Genomic DNA, 15504 nt, shown 5'->3' on the forward strand with positions numbered 1-15504 from the left:
TTATTTCTCAAAAGCTGTGCTCTGTGCATTTATTGTTTAATTTTCGTTGTTTAAACTATTGTTTAAACCGTAACCTAAGCAAACTTCATCCACTAAAAGCCCAAATCAATATTTGCCTCCTTTTTCGGTTACTATTCATAATTGGTTCATAATTGAAGGCCAACAAAAAGTTTAGATGGTCCAAGAAACACAGCTTTCATAAGAAGAAGAAGCCCAGAACAGAAGAGCGAAAGAATGGAGAGAGAACAATCTAAGTGAACTTTTGAGAGTCGCCTGAATTGAATGCCAAATCGGGGGCTGTCTTCCCAGCTGCGGTAGATACAATGCTAAACTAAACAACTAGTTAATATGTTAACTAATTTCGCAAGAACATTGCATTTCAACGCCCTCGCAAAGTGTTACGCGGAAGAGACTTTTTACTCTCCCGAGCTCTTTCTCTCGTCCACGCCCTTACACACTATTACTATTACCTGCAAGAACGCTTTCTCTCTCTTCTGAACCGGCCGGCTTACACACACACGAACACCTGAAATAAGCCTCTCTCCACACAGCCCCATAGCGGTCGAAAGAATGAACGAACACCAAAACAGGCGACAGAATGATCGGATCCCAAAGCTGGAACAGTGGAAGAGAGCGCAAAGCGGACGTCAAAGCGTGTGACAGAATGAGCGTGCCTACAGTGGGGAGAGAGAGCGACAAAAAGAAGCAGTGAGGCGTGTATATAAAAGCACCGCTGCCACCTACTGGCCCTCAGTTGCGTGCAATCGTTGCAGTTGATCGATCGGTTCAGTGTCTTGGCATCCCAGTGAGAGAGGGAGATAGCGAGCGTGTGAGAGCGAGAGCGAGAGAGCAAGAGCAAGTCCGCAACCGAACCCCAGCCCAATTTCCAAATAGCCAGCCAGCCCCAGAACGGCAGACCAGTGCCAGAAGTTTTTGACTGCATCTTGAGGTAAGGATTCCAAAGAGTGTGTTGGCCCAGGAGGTCAGTTTTCGGGCACTCCGAATGCGCGAAGTGATGTAATTTACGCACAATCGAAAAAGGTTTACCCTTGCCAAAAATTGGAAAACATTTTCCGAACTCCGCCGAATCGGAAATCGGAAAGCCGAAACGTGTTCGTGTTGGATCGGTTCTAAATATAGGATATGCCATCGCGTATATTCTTTTTGGCTCCGATTGATTGATTTGTGGGTCAATCGATTCGAAGTCGAATCAGTTTTGAACTCGTTTCGCACCCTCACAGTCCTCGCCGGCCACTCGACTCGAATCATTCGCAAGCAAATATGTGAAGGACAACGACGTGTGTGGACCGACAGATCGACTAGAGCCAGAACCCTCTTCGAACTGCATAATAAAGCATATTATAGAATCGAAACGACCGAGTGTTGTCCCCCGTCGACTGTGGAGTGCGTGAACGAATTTCGAAGCGTGAGGTACTCGAATCGGAGCAATCTGAACCATAGTGAACCCCAGATCCCATTCTATTCCACTCGATTCATTCAATCAACATCTGGCTTATCGGAGTGCACCCTTATATAACCCCAAATTGATACCTTGCCGAGCCAAAAAAAAGCTGAACTCTAAACAATATTTCCGAAATACTTAAACAGATAATTGAATGTGACGACCATCCGTTATCGCCAATCTATGCATACTATATACTATGTATACGTTTTGGGGTCCCAGACTTGTACATTCTAGTGATAAGGTGCTCTCTAATCTCTAATCGGTCTCCCAATGAATTGTCCATCTGGACAGCCGGATTTCAGTCAGCACGTGACGTATTTCGCTCAGGTTTTCAGGTCCTTGACCCATTAAGTTCCGAAAGATGGCGTTTCCCAAGAATTGGATAATCCCTGAATCAATTTCTTGTCCACTCTCTTTTCATTTTGTGACCTTTTCCCACGAATTGCGTCGATTTTATTGCTAAAGTGACAGATGAAAGAGCCAAAATAGATCAGAAAACCGAAATTTAATTAAATCATGACACCGAAACACGTTCATCTGCTTTCTCCCCTCCCCCTGATAGACGGGGACTAAATTAAATTCAATTAGAGCCGCCATGGCAACCAGTGTGAAAGAGCCAGCGAGACAGACCAGACTGACGGATCAAGCGAGAGGGGGACGGACGCAGATAGCGCCGAAAAGTCAAATCGATTGTTGCAATTTGAGACACAGAGAATCGAAAATTGCAGCGGAAGAGGGCGGCCAATCGGGCATTAATTACTGAGAGGGGCGCACGGAAGGGGAAAATAAACTTGGTGACTGACTGGGCGCCCTGCCAAAATCTGCCAACGAAGCATGGCAAAGGCAGAGAGATCTGGTACTTTTTGGGGGACTTTAAACCGAATCAATCGAAAACTGGTTTACGTTCCACATGGCATCCACAGGAGGAACCCTCATGCCATTCTATCACATCCCATCCCATCCTCAAGACTGCCCACGTTTGATTATATATTTATCCGACACATGAACAAAAAAACTGTCGACTAAAATGTAAAAAGGGGGCGTCTTCCTCTTCCGAAGCCAGCAACGTTCTTCCAGCAGCGCCAACGCCCCAAAAGATTTTGAGCTTGCCTCAACAATTTGTGGCGGGAGGAGCATCGGGCTGGGGTGCCTGTCTCTTTGATGTGCGTGGGTGTGTTGGTGCCTGCCATGTCTGTGGGACAATCAATGCATTTCCGCTCGCGCGTCTATAGGGAAATACTTGGTACACATACATATCTGTCTATACTCGTATACTTTTTGCCGTATTATGGTAATTATCTTTTCTGACAATTGTTGCCATGAGCGAGCTTTCTTGATTTATTGCAGTGGTCTTGAGATAGAGCCATATATGGAGGAGGCAAGTACCCAGGTTACGTTCCTCAAAAACAGACCATAAGAATTTTATTTATAAAAAATACTCGCAGTAGTAAAGTTACCCCCAGGTAGAGGTATTTACCCAGCGCAAAATCTTATTCTGCTCGTATTCTTTATCTGTCTAAACAGCATCGTATAACTTTACAATCACATGCTTTTCTTATCACTCACACATTTCTGACCCACTTCAACGTCAGCAGCAGCGCAAACATTTATCAGGTAGTATTCCCCTTATCTACCGATTAGGATCCTCCTCAAACACATTTGTGAGAAAAACAAAGTTGCAGATAAAAATTTCAATTCGAAAATATTTCACAATATAGTGAAACTGAAGTCGGATCATTTGTTGTTTTTTTGCAGGAAATTGCATTGAGTTAGCGCAGAAATGGCCGACGAAGCACAAGCACCACCTGCTGAGGGCGCCCCACCAGCTGAGGCCGCCCCACCAGCCGAAGGCGAGGCCCCACCAGCTGCCGAAGGCGATGCCCCACCACCGGCCGAGGGCGAGGCGGTACCAGCCGAACCCGCTGAGCCCATTAAGCACAGCTATACCCTGTTCTACTTCAATGTGAAGGCCCTGGCAGAACCACTCCGCTATCTGTTCGCCTATGGCGCCATGGAGTACGAGGATGTGCGCGTCACCCGCGACGAGTGGCCAGCCCTGAAGCCGAGTAAGTATTTGATGGTTTGAAAGGAGTGATCCTTAATCTAAACTACTCTAATCTGCTATGCTCTATTCCCAGCTATGCCCATGGGCCAGATGCCCGTGCTGGAGGTGGATGGAAAGCGTGTGCACCAGAGCATCTCGATGGCCCGCTTTTTGGCCAAGACCGTTGGCTTGTGCGGCGCCACTCCGTGGGAGGATCTGCAGATCGACATTGTTGTTGACACCATCAACGACTTCCGTCTAAGTAGCGAGCAATGTGTGCCCCAGTTTCATGTTCAGTGTCCTTGATTAACTCTTGAATTTTTAATGTATAGAAATTGCAGTCGTCTCGTACGAGCCGGAGGACGAGATCAAGGAGAAGAAGCTGGTCACGCTGAATGCCGAGGTCATTCCATTCTATCTGGAGAAGTTGGAGCAGACCGTCAAGGACAACGACGGCCACTTGGCCTTGGCCAAGGTTCGTAGCAATTCGAAGTACATGTCCCATATATCCCATTTGATATGATGTCCATTGTTTAGTTGACTTGGGCCGATGTCTACTTTGCCGGCATCACCGACTACATGAACTACATGGTGAAGCGCGATCTGCTGGAGCCGTATCCGGCTCTGCGTGGCGTGGTCGATGCCATCAATGCCTTGGAGCCTATCAAGGCCTGGATTGAGAAGCGTCCCGTCACCGAGGTCTAAGCGGCCCAACCCAACGAAGTTCGGAGGAAGGAAAAACATTGCACAACAACACACCATATACACACTTTTGCACACATTTTGTTCCTTTTGGCTTGGGATCTAATGGGATCCGCGGAGCTGGCGGTACTTCACACGGGGTTACGTTCGAGACTATAGATTCGTTGACCCGTAGTTCTTTTAGCACATGGCACTACGGATAATTCGTATTTGCTTAATTTTTTCTGTTATAATTCTCTTTGCATGACGCTATATCTATATCTAATTGGATCCGCTCTCGGATCGACTTTCGTTCGCTTAACCATAATGAAAATGATAATATTTATTGCACAGTCTATAATATTTTTGCCTACTTCTAGTACACACTCTATGCGCATCCATACAAACGCCTACTCTAAGTCTATTTCTAAATCTATATCGTGAACTAATCTTTTAGACTTATTCAATTCTATTGTATTCTATAAAAACGCGAAGAGCTCAAGGCCAATTGAAAAATATTTAACCAACTACAGCGAAAGCTGAGCAATTACAATTGCACGTCGATTGTTACATTCACTTTAACATTTTGGTTTCGTACACACATCACACTTTTAGTCAGCCCCCAGGAATTTTCTTCGTCTTGATCCTGTAAAGATCCCTTTATGAAATCGTTAAAAGACTCAAACAAATAGAACCGGATACTCTCAAAATTATTTATCAAGTCCAACAATTTAAAAGATTAGATCGTAAAAAGACACCCAACTGCCACAATTTTTTTTTGCACACCGAATGCACACGCACTCTTGCAATTTTGTAATTGTAATATTAAATATTTTCACCAAACACCTAAATAAACAAAACACCAAAAAAAAAGGAATGAGCACTTTGAAAGCACGAGATCTCGTTTTATTCCATTGTGAAGGAGTGTCTTTTGTGGGAATTTAATTTGCAATGGCCTAATAAATAAACAAAGAAACGGTCTATCATATAAAGGAACTCGATTTCCATTACACAAAGTGCATACTGCATACTGCATAACAAGCGGCTCAAAAATATATTTCAAGTAAACCTAAATACTACATAAATGCATAATTGGTTAGTGGGTCACAAGAGATTCAAAGGATATACAGGTATCACTCGTGCTTCCAGTGGGGTGCACGCTTCTCTATGAAGCTAGCGATGCCTTCCTGGCAGTCGCTCAATTGCAGGTTCTCTTCCATTTTCTGGCCAGCAGCCGGATAGGCCTCTTTCAAGGGCATGGCCAGCTGCTTGTAGTAGAACTCTTTGCCGAGGCTAATGACGGCTCGGCTTTTCGCATTGATGGCACAGGTTATCTCATCGATCTCTCGGTCCAGATCCTCCGCCTGGACCACCCTGGACACCATGCCGGAAATGAACGCCTCTTCTCCGGTAACGGGCAAGCCAGTCATCAGCATGTACGCAGACTTGGGACGCGACATCACACGGGCAATGGCCACACCAGGAGTCGAGCAGAAGACGCCCACGCCAGCTCTGCAAAGATGCAATGATTACATGCACGTTGAATAGCTTAATCGCTTACCCCGGCGTGGAGAATTTGCTGGTCTTGGAGCAGACTACAATGTCGCACGAGACTGCAAGCTGACAGCCAGCTGCAGCCGCATAACCATTCACCTTACCTATCACCGGCACCGGAAGCAGCTGTATGTCGCGTATGATGTCGGTGAGCTTCTGGAAGACACTCCTCTGAATCTCCGGGTTGCCGTGCAGTTCCTTGAGATTGTGGCCAGCGGACCAGATTTTGCCATTTGCCGAGAGCACGACACAGCGCAGTTTCACATCATCCTTGTCCTTTACTAGGGCATTCTGTAGGGCACACATCATGTCCATCGAGAGGGAGTTCAATGTGCGAGGATAATTCAGTGTTATCTCTCGCACTCCGTTCGCTTCCTTGACCAGAACCAGCTGTGGAGCTTGGCTTTGGCTGCTGGCAAGACGAAAGACCTGTCCATATGCACCACTTGTTGCATATCTGACGGTTTTAACTTGTAATTTACGAAACATTTGGATTTGACTTCAGTTGCCAAACAGCTGACCGCTATATACTTTTTGTCAGGTGGCACTGTTGATAATTACGTCTCTGTGTAGTTCCCATGTAGCAAGTGGATATGTTCAAGTACCTCGCGGGCTGGCGGACTTTACTCGTGATCGTTCGTGAATTGTGCCGTATAAAGTCGGAATCGGTGGAAACAATAACTGTTCAGTTAAAAAAAGAAAACTGTTTTGTTTTAAAAATACATATATTAATTTATTACCTGTTTCTTTTCTACTTCGCTCCAAACGTAAACATTAAAGCCTATTTCGCGAGCGAACAAAATAAGGCAAGAACAAAGTAAAACACAGACGTTAAAAGTTTGAATTTGTGTATCATTCTAAAGGAAAACCTTTTATCGATTTCAGAAGAAGAGAATTTAGAGCCATTTCCCAGACCACATCCAATTCAAATTCGTGATCAGCATCGAATTCCTGATCTCAATTTTTTCAAAAGTGACGGAAAAATGTCATCAAAAAGTGGATACGGAGGGTTTTCACACTGGCGCTTGGGGCCCAACAATTTTCAAGCTTACACATTTCACCTTCAGGTGTCGCTGTTAATAACTACATAAAAGTGTAGCAAGCAAGTATTAACTATGCAGTTAACGTGTAGTTACCATGCAAAAAAAATTAATTTAGTGGAAATTGTTGTTGACCTTTTTTGTTTAAGCCCTAATTTAAAAAAAATCTAATAAAAGGGAGTACTTAAAATGATTCAGTCTTGTAGAAAATGTATTTATCAATCGGATAAAATTATGAGTTCAGAGCTGAGAGTCCCAGCTAGCTAGTAATATTTGACGGAATATCAAAAACGAGGAATATGTATAACAGAACTTGACTTCGTCAGTATATTTACGGTACATTTTTTAAATGAGACGGTATATTTTGGTATTTATTTGAATCGGGTAGAATCTGTAATAACCGGTTCACAACCATGAGTCCCATTCCATGCACACATACCCTGGGGGAATGGATGCTATAGAATTGAGAATATGTTTGTCATCCCAGGCAAAAACAATTTATTTGCAATATATTTTAATATTATTCAATATTATTTAATATTATTTTCAATATTTCAACGATGTTTTAAAGCTTATTGTCTTCTGGCAGAGATCAAGAATAGGTATCAGGATCGAGATCATATACTCATCACTCATCATATACATGAATATGTCTAAAAAATGTCAATTTGAGAAAAGGGGTTTATTAGTTACGTTTTATCTTCATATCAATATTTATACTTTTATATAAAATTAACAAAATAGGGTATACAAAGGCATATATTACGGCTTACACGCAATATAGCGACTCTTTTTTTGTTGAACTTTTTCGTTTAAATCTTTTTTTACAATAAATACAATAAAAGCAAGGATTAAAAACTATCCCATCTTGTAGAAATTTTATTCATCAATGGGACAAAACTATGTGGGCATTGCTGAGAGATTTAGTTAGTCAGCATTATTCAATGGAATATCAAAATTGAGCAATTTCCTTTTTCGTTTGTTTTGATTGACCTATTTCGCTACTTGTTTTTTGTTTGAATTATTTCGCTAAAACCTCTTTTTACGCAAAATGCAATAAAAGCAAGTAATAAGAATACACCAGTTAAATAGAAAATTGATTCATCAATCGTATAAAATTATGATGGCATGGCTAAATGTTCTATATAGCTAGTAATATTCGACGGAATATCAAAAACGAGGAATATGTATAACAGAACTTGACTTCGTCAGTATATTTACGGTATATTTTTAAAACGATACGGTATATTTTTGATGGTCTTATCCATAAGCGACGGTCACACTGCACTGCTAGCGTGTGTTGCTTCTTTGGTTGAAAAATATAATTAAAAATTTATTCTAACTACTGGGATATTCTACAACACGAGGTGAGTTAGGGTCCAGTTTAGCGGCTAGGTTTTTAGCCGGAAGAAGTGTTTTCAATAAAATATTCATCCGAATTCGGGAAAAAAATGCGGCTTGAAAGAGCGCGTCATGTTCTGAAATCGAGTGAAATGCGTTAAAATGTAGTCGAATTTGCAGTGGTTTGAAAAATCTAATAATATTCCAAGTTAGTAACCAATTTTCTTTAATACATTTTCCCAGCGCTAGGCCCAAGCAGCACCAAACACCTACACCAGCACATACACTCAGTATCGCGCGGCAGCGGTGGCGGCATCAAAAATAAAATACCGAAGAAACACAAAAAAGAAAAATTTGCAAGGTGTGTGTGTGAGTGTTTGTGTGACGTCGAGGACCGTGTCTTGCCTTGGTGCGTGCGCTCTAGTAGGGACACACACAGAACACCGACGCCTGTGCGAGTATTAGTGTATCCTTTGGCATTTCTGAGAGCTTGGTTGGAGTGACACGAGCGCGAGCTGAGCGAAAAGTGTACGCTTCTACCAAAAAATAATAAACAAGTTCAGCGTAAAGCGGCGTGAAAGCCCAGCAGGAAACCCCAACAGCCAAGCCGCACTCTGCAATGGAGAAGAGAATAGAGTTGGAGCGGCGAGCACGGAAGGCGAACCAGGTGAGTTGTTTGTTATATGCTTGCAGCCGAAAACCGCGCAAAAATCCTTTACATTTTGTGATTACACAAAAATTTTCATTCAAATTCCCTTTTCCGTGTCCGTCTCTGTGATTGTGTTTGTCCTATGTGTATGTGTGTATGGCAGCAGTGCAGCAGCAGCGGGGCAGTTACAGCAACTACGCCATCATGTAAATCTAGTTTCAATTTGTGTCGATGTCGCCCGACTCGACGCCATATAAAAAAGATTGCTGGAAGAAGAAGCAGCAGCAGAAGCGACATCCATCGTCAACAACGAGCAGGCGAACGAAAAAATTGATCGCCATAAGCAAATTCTACACACATGAGATTGTCGTGTGTGTACGTACGTATGTAGGTACTTATGTATGTGATGCCGGACAGTGTTGCCATGTGCGCGCAATTTTGCGCCTTTGCTTTTGTTCAAAACTGCACCTTTCCTTTACAATTACCAATTATTTCGTGTAATAGGAAAACCTAGAGAGCATGTGTGCATGTGTGTCTACATCTACTCTATGTTTATGTGTATATGTATATGTATGTATGCAAATCAGTGCCGCCGATCGTGTGTGCACCTGAAGTTCGGTAATCTAGACAGCTGGCAATGCTGCTACTGCTGCTTGTTGTTGCTCTGTCTGTGGCTTTTCGTGTTGTTGCTATTGTTCTGCCGGCCTTCAATTGTGACAAACACTTCAACAGGAGAGTGTGTTTGTGTGTGTGTACGTGTGCTGCATGTTGTAATTTCAGGTTATTTGATACCAAAATGTATCTATAACAACATTATAGCGCGCATCATCCATACGCAAGAATCAACCACGCACACACACGTACACAAATACGCACAAAAGACACACAATCCCGTACATACACACGCCAAGAAACGTATGCACAAAATAATCGACACATCTAGCATTGGACATGGATGGCAGGGAGGCATACACATATTGACTGCGCAGTCATAATACTTTTATGCTCGACGCCGCCTCCACCTTCTCTTGTCCACTTTACAAATCCGGCTGTCGCCGCTCTCTATTCCTTGTTTACACCTGCATACCGCATAGCTTTCTCTCGCTCGGGCCTGCACCACAAGAAAGACAAAGTCTGGTCTGTCCGTTTGACTTTTTGCTGCTCATTAATAAACATGCGCTCTGGCAAGCCTACTCAATAAGTGGACAGCCCTCCCACAACCACCCACACTGCAGCCCAGTGGCTACCACCACGAGCATCATGAAAAAAAGCAGCAGCGACGCATACGCACACACATGCAATCTGAAGCAAAATTAAGGCTTGAAGCGAGGGAGGTCATTTAGCTACATAACTGCTTCGCCGGCAGAAGGAAAGAGACGGATAAAAGAGATAGACCTCTGTGTTGTTGTTGTTGCAAGCGATAATTGTGTAATCTAAATTGACCGGATCAGCCTCAAATGCTCTCCCGTACGCAGATGCAATGCGTATTCTTTGCTTATCAATCAGAGCCATAGGGCAGAAATAACTAAACGCTTACAGAGGCGCAACAACTACATACTACGTCACTGTCAAACATGTTGTGGCTGCTATTGCCTTCTCGTACCCCAGCCTCCCCTACATTTAAATCCATTTGTTTGTCATGATATCAGCATTTTGTTTGCTCTTTGCGCATTCTGCCTGGCGGCGTGTACGCTCGCACTCACACACTCGCACGTACAGACATACACACACACACACACGCATGCAAGATATGTTACATAAACGCGCGTTGCCACTTTTCTGCCTCTGGGTTGTGGCCCTGATGCGCAATTTGTTGCAAAATGATTCACGCAGCACTCCCAAATCTTTTCGCAGTAACGCCATTTAGTGCATTATGCTAATGACGGCAGATTTACATTTAAAAAAAAAAATTCTCTGCGTTTGATCGATTTTTGCGTATGTATTGTTCTTCATTTTTTTTTCTTCCTGCGTTTGCACACGTTCACACAGACATGGCGGCGCTACTGAAATGTAGAGGTGCCGCTGGTTTATTATCGATGTACTTTCTATCGATACTAGGGTTGTAATTCATTCGAATCGATGAAAATGAAAACTTGGATGTTTCTCCCGAGGAAACGTCAAACCAAGTTTTGTAAAAATCAATTTCGAATTTTCGAATCCAACCATATTTTTTTGTATTATGCTTCTTTCGTTAGCCAATGAGCGATTCAGGATTTAAATAGTCGTGTAATCTATGTATATCGCACTATCGATAGACAAATATGAAATTCGTTTCTTTCTAACTGTTATTTGTACATTTTTTTTCCGGGACCGACCACAGATCACAGAGCTGAACCTGGATAACTGCCGTAGTACAAGCATTGTTGGCCTTACAGATGAGTACACCGCCTTAGAATCACTGAGTTTGATCAACGTGGGCCTCACCACACTGAAAGGTTTCCCCAAATTGCCCAATCTGAAGAAGCTGGAGCTGTCCGACAATAGGATTTCAAGCGGCCTCAACTATCTGACCACCAGCCCCGAACTTCAGTATCTGAATCTGTCTGGGAATAAAATAAAGGACCTAGAAACACTGAAGCCCTTGGAGGAGTTCAAAAGTCTAGCTGTACTGGATCTGTTTAATAACGATGCCACTCAAGTGGATAACTATCGTGAGAAGATATTCAAGATGTTGCCATCGTTAAACTTTCTGGATGGGTTAGTATCGGATTGGCCCATCTCCTTTTTGCAAAGATAATTAATTAACCAACTTCAATACTTTAATTCCAGTTTTGATTGTAATGACGAGGAGGCGCAGTCGGAGGGAGACGACGATGAAGAGGTCAACGGGAACGATTCTGAGGAAGAAGGTGTGTATATAGCTATGTAGATAAAGAAGTGGGGAGATTACAGACCTACCATCAAGATCTGTCATACATATTTGTTTTCATTGTCCGACTTCAGTTAGTTATCGCTAAATTATTATGATACAAAATGGTGCTTAGTCTCGAAATCGGTTCTTCCATCTGTCTTCACAAAACGCATCTCAACCTCAGCTTCTGTCGCCTTTCAGATAAGCGCAATGCATTCTGTTTGAATGGGTTAGAAATCGATTTAGACGAGCTCGAGGAGCTGGAGCAGCGCGTAAAGGCGAAAAAGAGTTTGCAGGAAAAACCACCTGCGCCCTCAGAGGACACTGAAGTAGACGAATTAGATGAATATTTAAAAGAATTGCAGCTGAGAGAATCGAAAGCAGCAACAGACCGACAATCTGTGATAGAGGCAGACCCTGCAACAATCCAACGACCAAATAGAAACCCAAACATAAATTTCGCAATCCTACTCTATTGGTTTTTAGCAATTTTAAATCTGGCCAATGCAACATATTGTAAGCATTGTCTCCCTATATTTATTTTCAATTACAATTCTCCTTGTATTGCTTATTGCATTGCAGTTTCCGGCGATGATGACGAAGAGGATGGAGACAGCGATGACAGTGATGAGGATGGCGACAATGGCGAGGTCTCCCTGTCGGAGGTGTATAATGATGATTTGGAGGAGGACAATTCCGACTGGGAGGAGGGGGAGGGTGGAGGCGATGACGATGAGGAGGACTCTGATATTGATGACGCCGATGGTGAAGCAAATGAGTCGAGCGCTTCACTGAATGCCTCCAAGAAGGAACCCGAGAAGACGGGTGAGTGAATTGCTGCAATGTCTTTAGCACCAAACTGGTTCTTTATCCTTAAATTCTGAATTTCACAGATGAGTCGCAAGCCAGGGGCAAAAAGAGAAAGCACGATGGCTAAGCTCTTGATCTATCGCTGTATCGTCTTTGTACGTTTTAAATTTAAATATACACCGACACTGACATATACACACGGCAACACACATCATGTTTTGATAGAAACAAGATGACTAAAAACCATTAGGAACCCACATTTGTTTCTTTAAAATGTAAGCTAACAAGATCGAAAACAGACACAGAAGAAGAAGAAAATGGAGAACGTACTAATCAAAAAAAAAAAACAAAACAAAACAAAATAAGAGATATGTTTAAGCAAACACTAAGAAGTGAGGAAAAGAAACCAACAAACACACACACATTACATTACTATAGCCTCATCCGAAGCCAGGATCCAACTCCAATTAAGTAAAAAATGTCAATATGGAAAATTGCTTGAAAAAGTTGTAAAATTGCTTAGCATTAAGTTACAAAGTCTATAACTATGAACTATGTACAATTTGTCGGATCGAGTCGATCCTCTCCCATCTAGCGTTTCAACAAACAACACAAAACAAAGCCAATTGCTTGTATCATCAGAAAAAAAATTACGTTCTTTTTTAAAATTTTCAGCTTTTTCAATGTTTTGCGGTCTACACAATTACTGCTAAGAACTTTTAACTAACTCTTAAGTCATTCCTTCTTTGAATGTAGATAAGTTAAGCGAAATCTACTTTCCCCTCCCGATTCGCGGGTAAACGAACGCAAGTCCGGCCCACAGTTTACAGCATTTTCATTGTTATCCATCTCTCTAGCCTTACCTTACCCTCTATATGTATCCATTATTATATATCTCTCTATTCTTCACCCCCGCCACACATACTGTTAAGTAAAACGAAATGTTTTTCATTGATTGAGGCACATCAAACTACATAAACGCATGTGTTTTAGAACGGAATTTTCTTTTAATAAACAAATACGAGTATGCAACAATTACAATTAACGAAGGGCCCACATTTATTTAGCCATAATCCATTCGAAATGTACATACATTTCTCAGATGTGTTTTGTACAATCCCCCGCCCCCATTGAAATTGAAATACATAAACTAAAGAATTTTAATCTGCATTTTTGTTATTTCGATTGTTAGTGGTTTAATTACTAACCATACAGAATATACTCGTAGGTTGCCAGTTCATACACAGGACGTGAGCCCACGCTGTTTTCTCCGCCTTTCCCGTCCGCTTGCCGTCGGTACCTCCACCGCCGGTGATTCCGCCGTAGCTCCTCGCGCTCTCGGGAGGTCCAAGGGATGTGCTCTTGGTTGGACTGTGGCAGCCACTGGTTGTCCTGCTGCGGGTCATAGCCATTTTCGATTCACGCCCACGGGAAATAATGTCAGCAACCCTCCCATTCATACGCCGCCGAATCAAACGCTGGGATTCAGCTTCGAGCCGCGTAAGTTAATCAGTATACATATGTAATTGTGGATAATTTTTAAATATATCTTCCTTCACAGAGAACTTACGAGTATATACCCTACGCTTTGCCAAATCGAGCCGTACTCGATTTCCCCCTACCAGATGGAGTCCTATCCAAGCATTATTTGAGACAGACCGAGGCCCATCCCAGCAGGACACAAGCGCACCCCTTGCAAGATCCGAACCCAACAAGCCATCGTCATCCTTCGATCTGGCCATCGATAACAAGGACTTTGACTATGGAAACCAAGGGAGGAGGTAGATAGATATACATAGTTGTTGTTAGGTTTAAGGATATATGTATATATATATTTAGATAGTATATGCAAATGTTTTCCACTTATTTATTTCTTTATACTAAGCTAAGTTTCGATGAATAAAACTATTGAAAAATCATCCTTGTATGGGGGAGAAAACTAAATATTTTTGATGGGGGAAAGTGTCCTTGATCCTTGATAAGGACTCCATTAAATCAGGGACATTTTTCCGATCACAGGAAGCAGTCGCACGCCTATATCGGCCCACAAATAGCCTAGAAAACTAAATGTGTAATGTTGGGGTTGCTGGAGTCCTTACCGAAGGATCAAGGAGATTTGTTTAATCCCGGCGGGCAATGGCACGCAAATATCTATAGCAAATATCCTTGACCCTTGGTCCTTGATACGGAATGCATTAGATCAAGAAAGCAATTTCGATCACAGGAAGCCGTCGCACATCCCGATCGGACTAGAAATTGTGGAGAGAGAATTTCAAGGAAAAGAAATTTTTAAAAACCCAACGACCTTCTGCTGATTTCTGTTCGCCTGGTATCCCAGATTTGAAATTCTCGTTTTCCACCATTTTGAGCAGCCAAAGAAAATATGAAAAAACTGAAAAATAAAACTAAAAGAAATTTAAAAAAAAACTAGCGACTTTCTGCTGATTTCTGTTCGCCTGGTATCCCAGATTTGAAATTCTCGTTTTCCACCATTTTGAGCAGCCAAAGAAAATATGAAAAAACTGAAAAATAAAACTAAAAGAAATTTAAAAAAAAACTAGCGACTTTCTGCTGATTTCTGTTCGCCTGGTATCCCAGATTTGAAATTCTCGTTTTCCACCATTTTGAGCAGCCAAAGAAAATATGAAAAAACTAAAAAATTAAACTAAAAGAAATTAAAAAAAAAACTAGCGACTTTCTGCTGATTTCTGTTCGCCTGGTATCCCAGATTTGAAATTCTCGTTTTCCACCATTTTGAGCAGCCAAAGAAAATATGAAAAAACTGAAAAATAAAACTAAAAGAAATTTAAAAAAAAACTAGCGACTTTCTGCTGATTTCTGTTCGCCTGGTATCCCAGATTTGAAATTCTCGTTTTCCACCATTTTGAGCAGCCAAAGAAAATATGAAAAAACTGAAAAATAAAACTAAAAGAAATTTAAAAAAAAACTAGCGACTTTCTGCTGATTTCTGTTCGCCTGGTATCCCAGATTTGAAATTCTCGTTTTCCACCATTTTGAGCAGCCAAAGAAAATATGAAAAAACTGAAAAATAAAACTAAAAGAAATTTA

General features: G+C 42.1%; 3 protein-coding genes across 5 annotated transcripts; 2 read left to right on the forward strand and 1 right to left on the reverse strand.

Annotated features, from left to right (window-relative positions):
* The first annotated feature begins 749 nt into the window (after positions 1-749).
* Positions 750-5083, forward strand: LOC117185807 (glutathione S-transferase S1). Of its 2 annotated transcripts, none has more exons than XM_033390696.1 (5): positions 750-949; positions 3221-3531; positions 3604-3771; positions 3842-3984; positions 4047-5083. In XM_033390696.1, exons 2-5 carry the CDS (start codon positions 3246-3248, stop codon positions 4212-4214), a joined length of 765 nt encoding a protein of 254 aa, XP_033246587.1. In that variant the 5' UTR covers positions 750-949; positions 3221-3245; the 3' UTR covers positions 4215-5083. The 2 variants fall into 2 exon arrangements, with proteins under 2 accessions (XP_033246587.1, XP_033246588.1); XM_033390697.1 differs by lacking the exon at positions 750-949 and adding an exon at positions 1243-1431.
* Positions 5075-6287, reverse strand: LOC108160356 (enoyl-CoA hydratase domain-containing protein 3, mitochondrial). The gene is made up of 2 exons (XM_017294323.2): positions 5752-6287; positions 5075-5702 (listed from the first exon to the last, which is right to left on the reverse strand). The coding sequence occupies exons 1-2, from the start codon at positions 6231-6233 to the stop codon at positions 5324-5326; spliced, it is 861 nt and encodes a 286-aa protein (XP_017149812.1). The 5' UTR covers positions 6234-6287; the 3' UTR covers positions 5075-5323.
* A 1762-nt stretch (positions 6288-8049) lies between these two features.
* Positions 8050-13480, forward strand: LOC108160152 (acidic leucine-rich nuclear phosphoprotein 32 family member A). Of its 2 annotated transcripts, XM_017293968.2 has the most exons (7): positions 8050-8151; positions 8369-8792; positions 11095-11471; positions 11544-11623; positions 11827-12141; positions 12208-12450; positions 12519-13480. In XM_017293968.2, exons 2-7 carry the CDS (start codon positions 8745-8747, stop codon positions 12560-12562), a joined length of 1107 nt encoding a protein of 368 aa, XP_017149457.1. In that variant the 5' UTR covers positions 8050-8151; positions 8369-8744; the 3' UTR covers positions 12563-13480. The 2 variants fall into 2 exon arrangements, with proteins under 2 accessions (XP_017149457.1, XP_017149458.1); XM_017293969.2 differs by lacking the exon at positions 11827-12141.
* Positions 13481-15504: the final 2024 nt, after the last annotated feature.

The sequence above is a fragment of the Drosophila miranda genome, chromosome 3, assembly GCF_003369915.1.
Source record: "Drosophila miranda strain MSH22 chromosome 3, D.miranda_PacBio2.1, whole genome shotgun sequence".
NCBI classification, from domain to species: Eukaryota; Metazoa; Arthropoda; class Insecta; order Diptera; family Drosophilidae; genus Drosophila; species Drosophila miranda.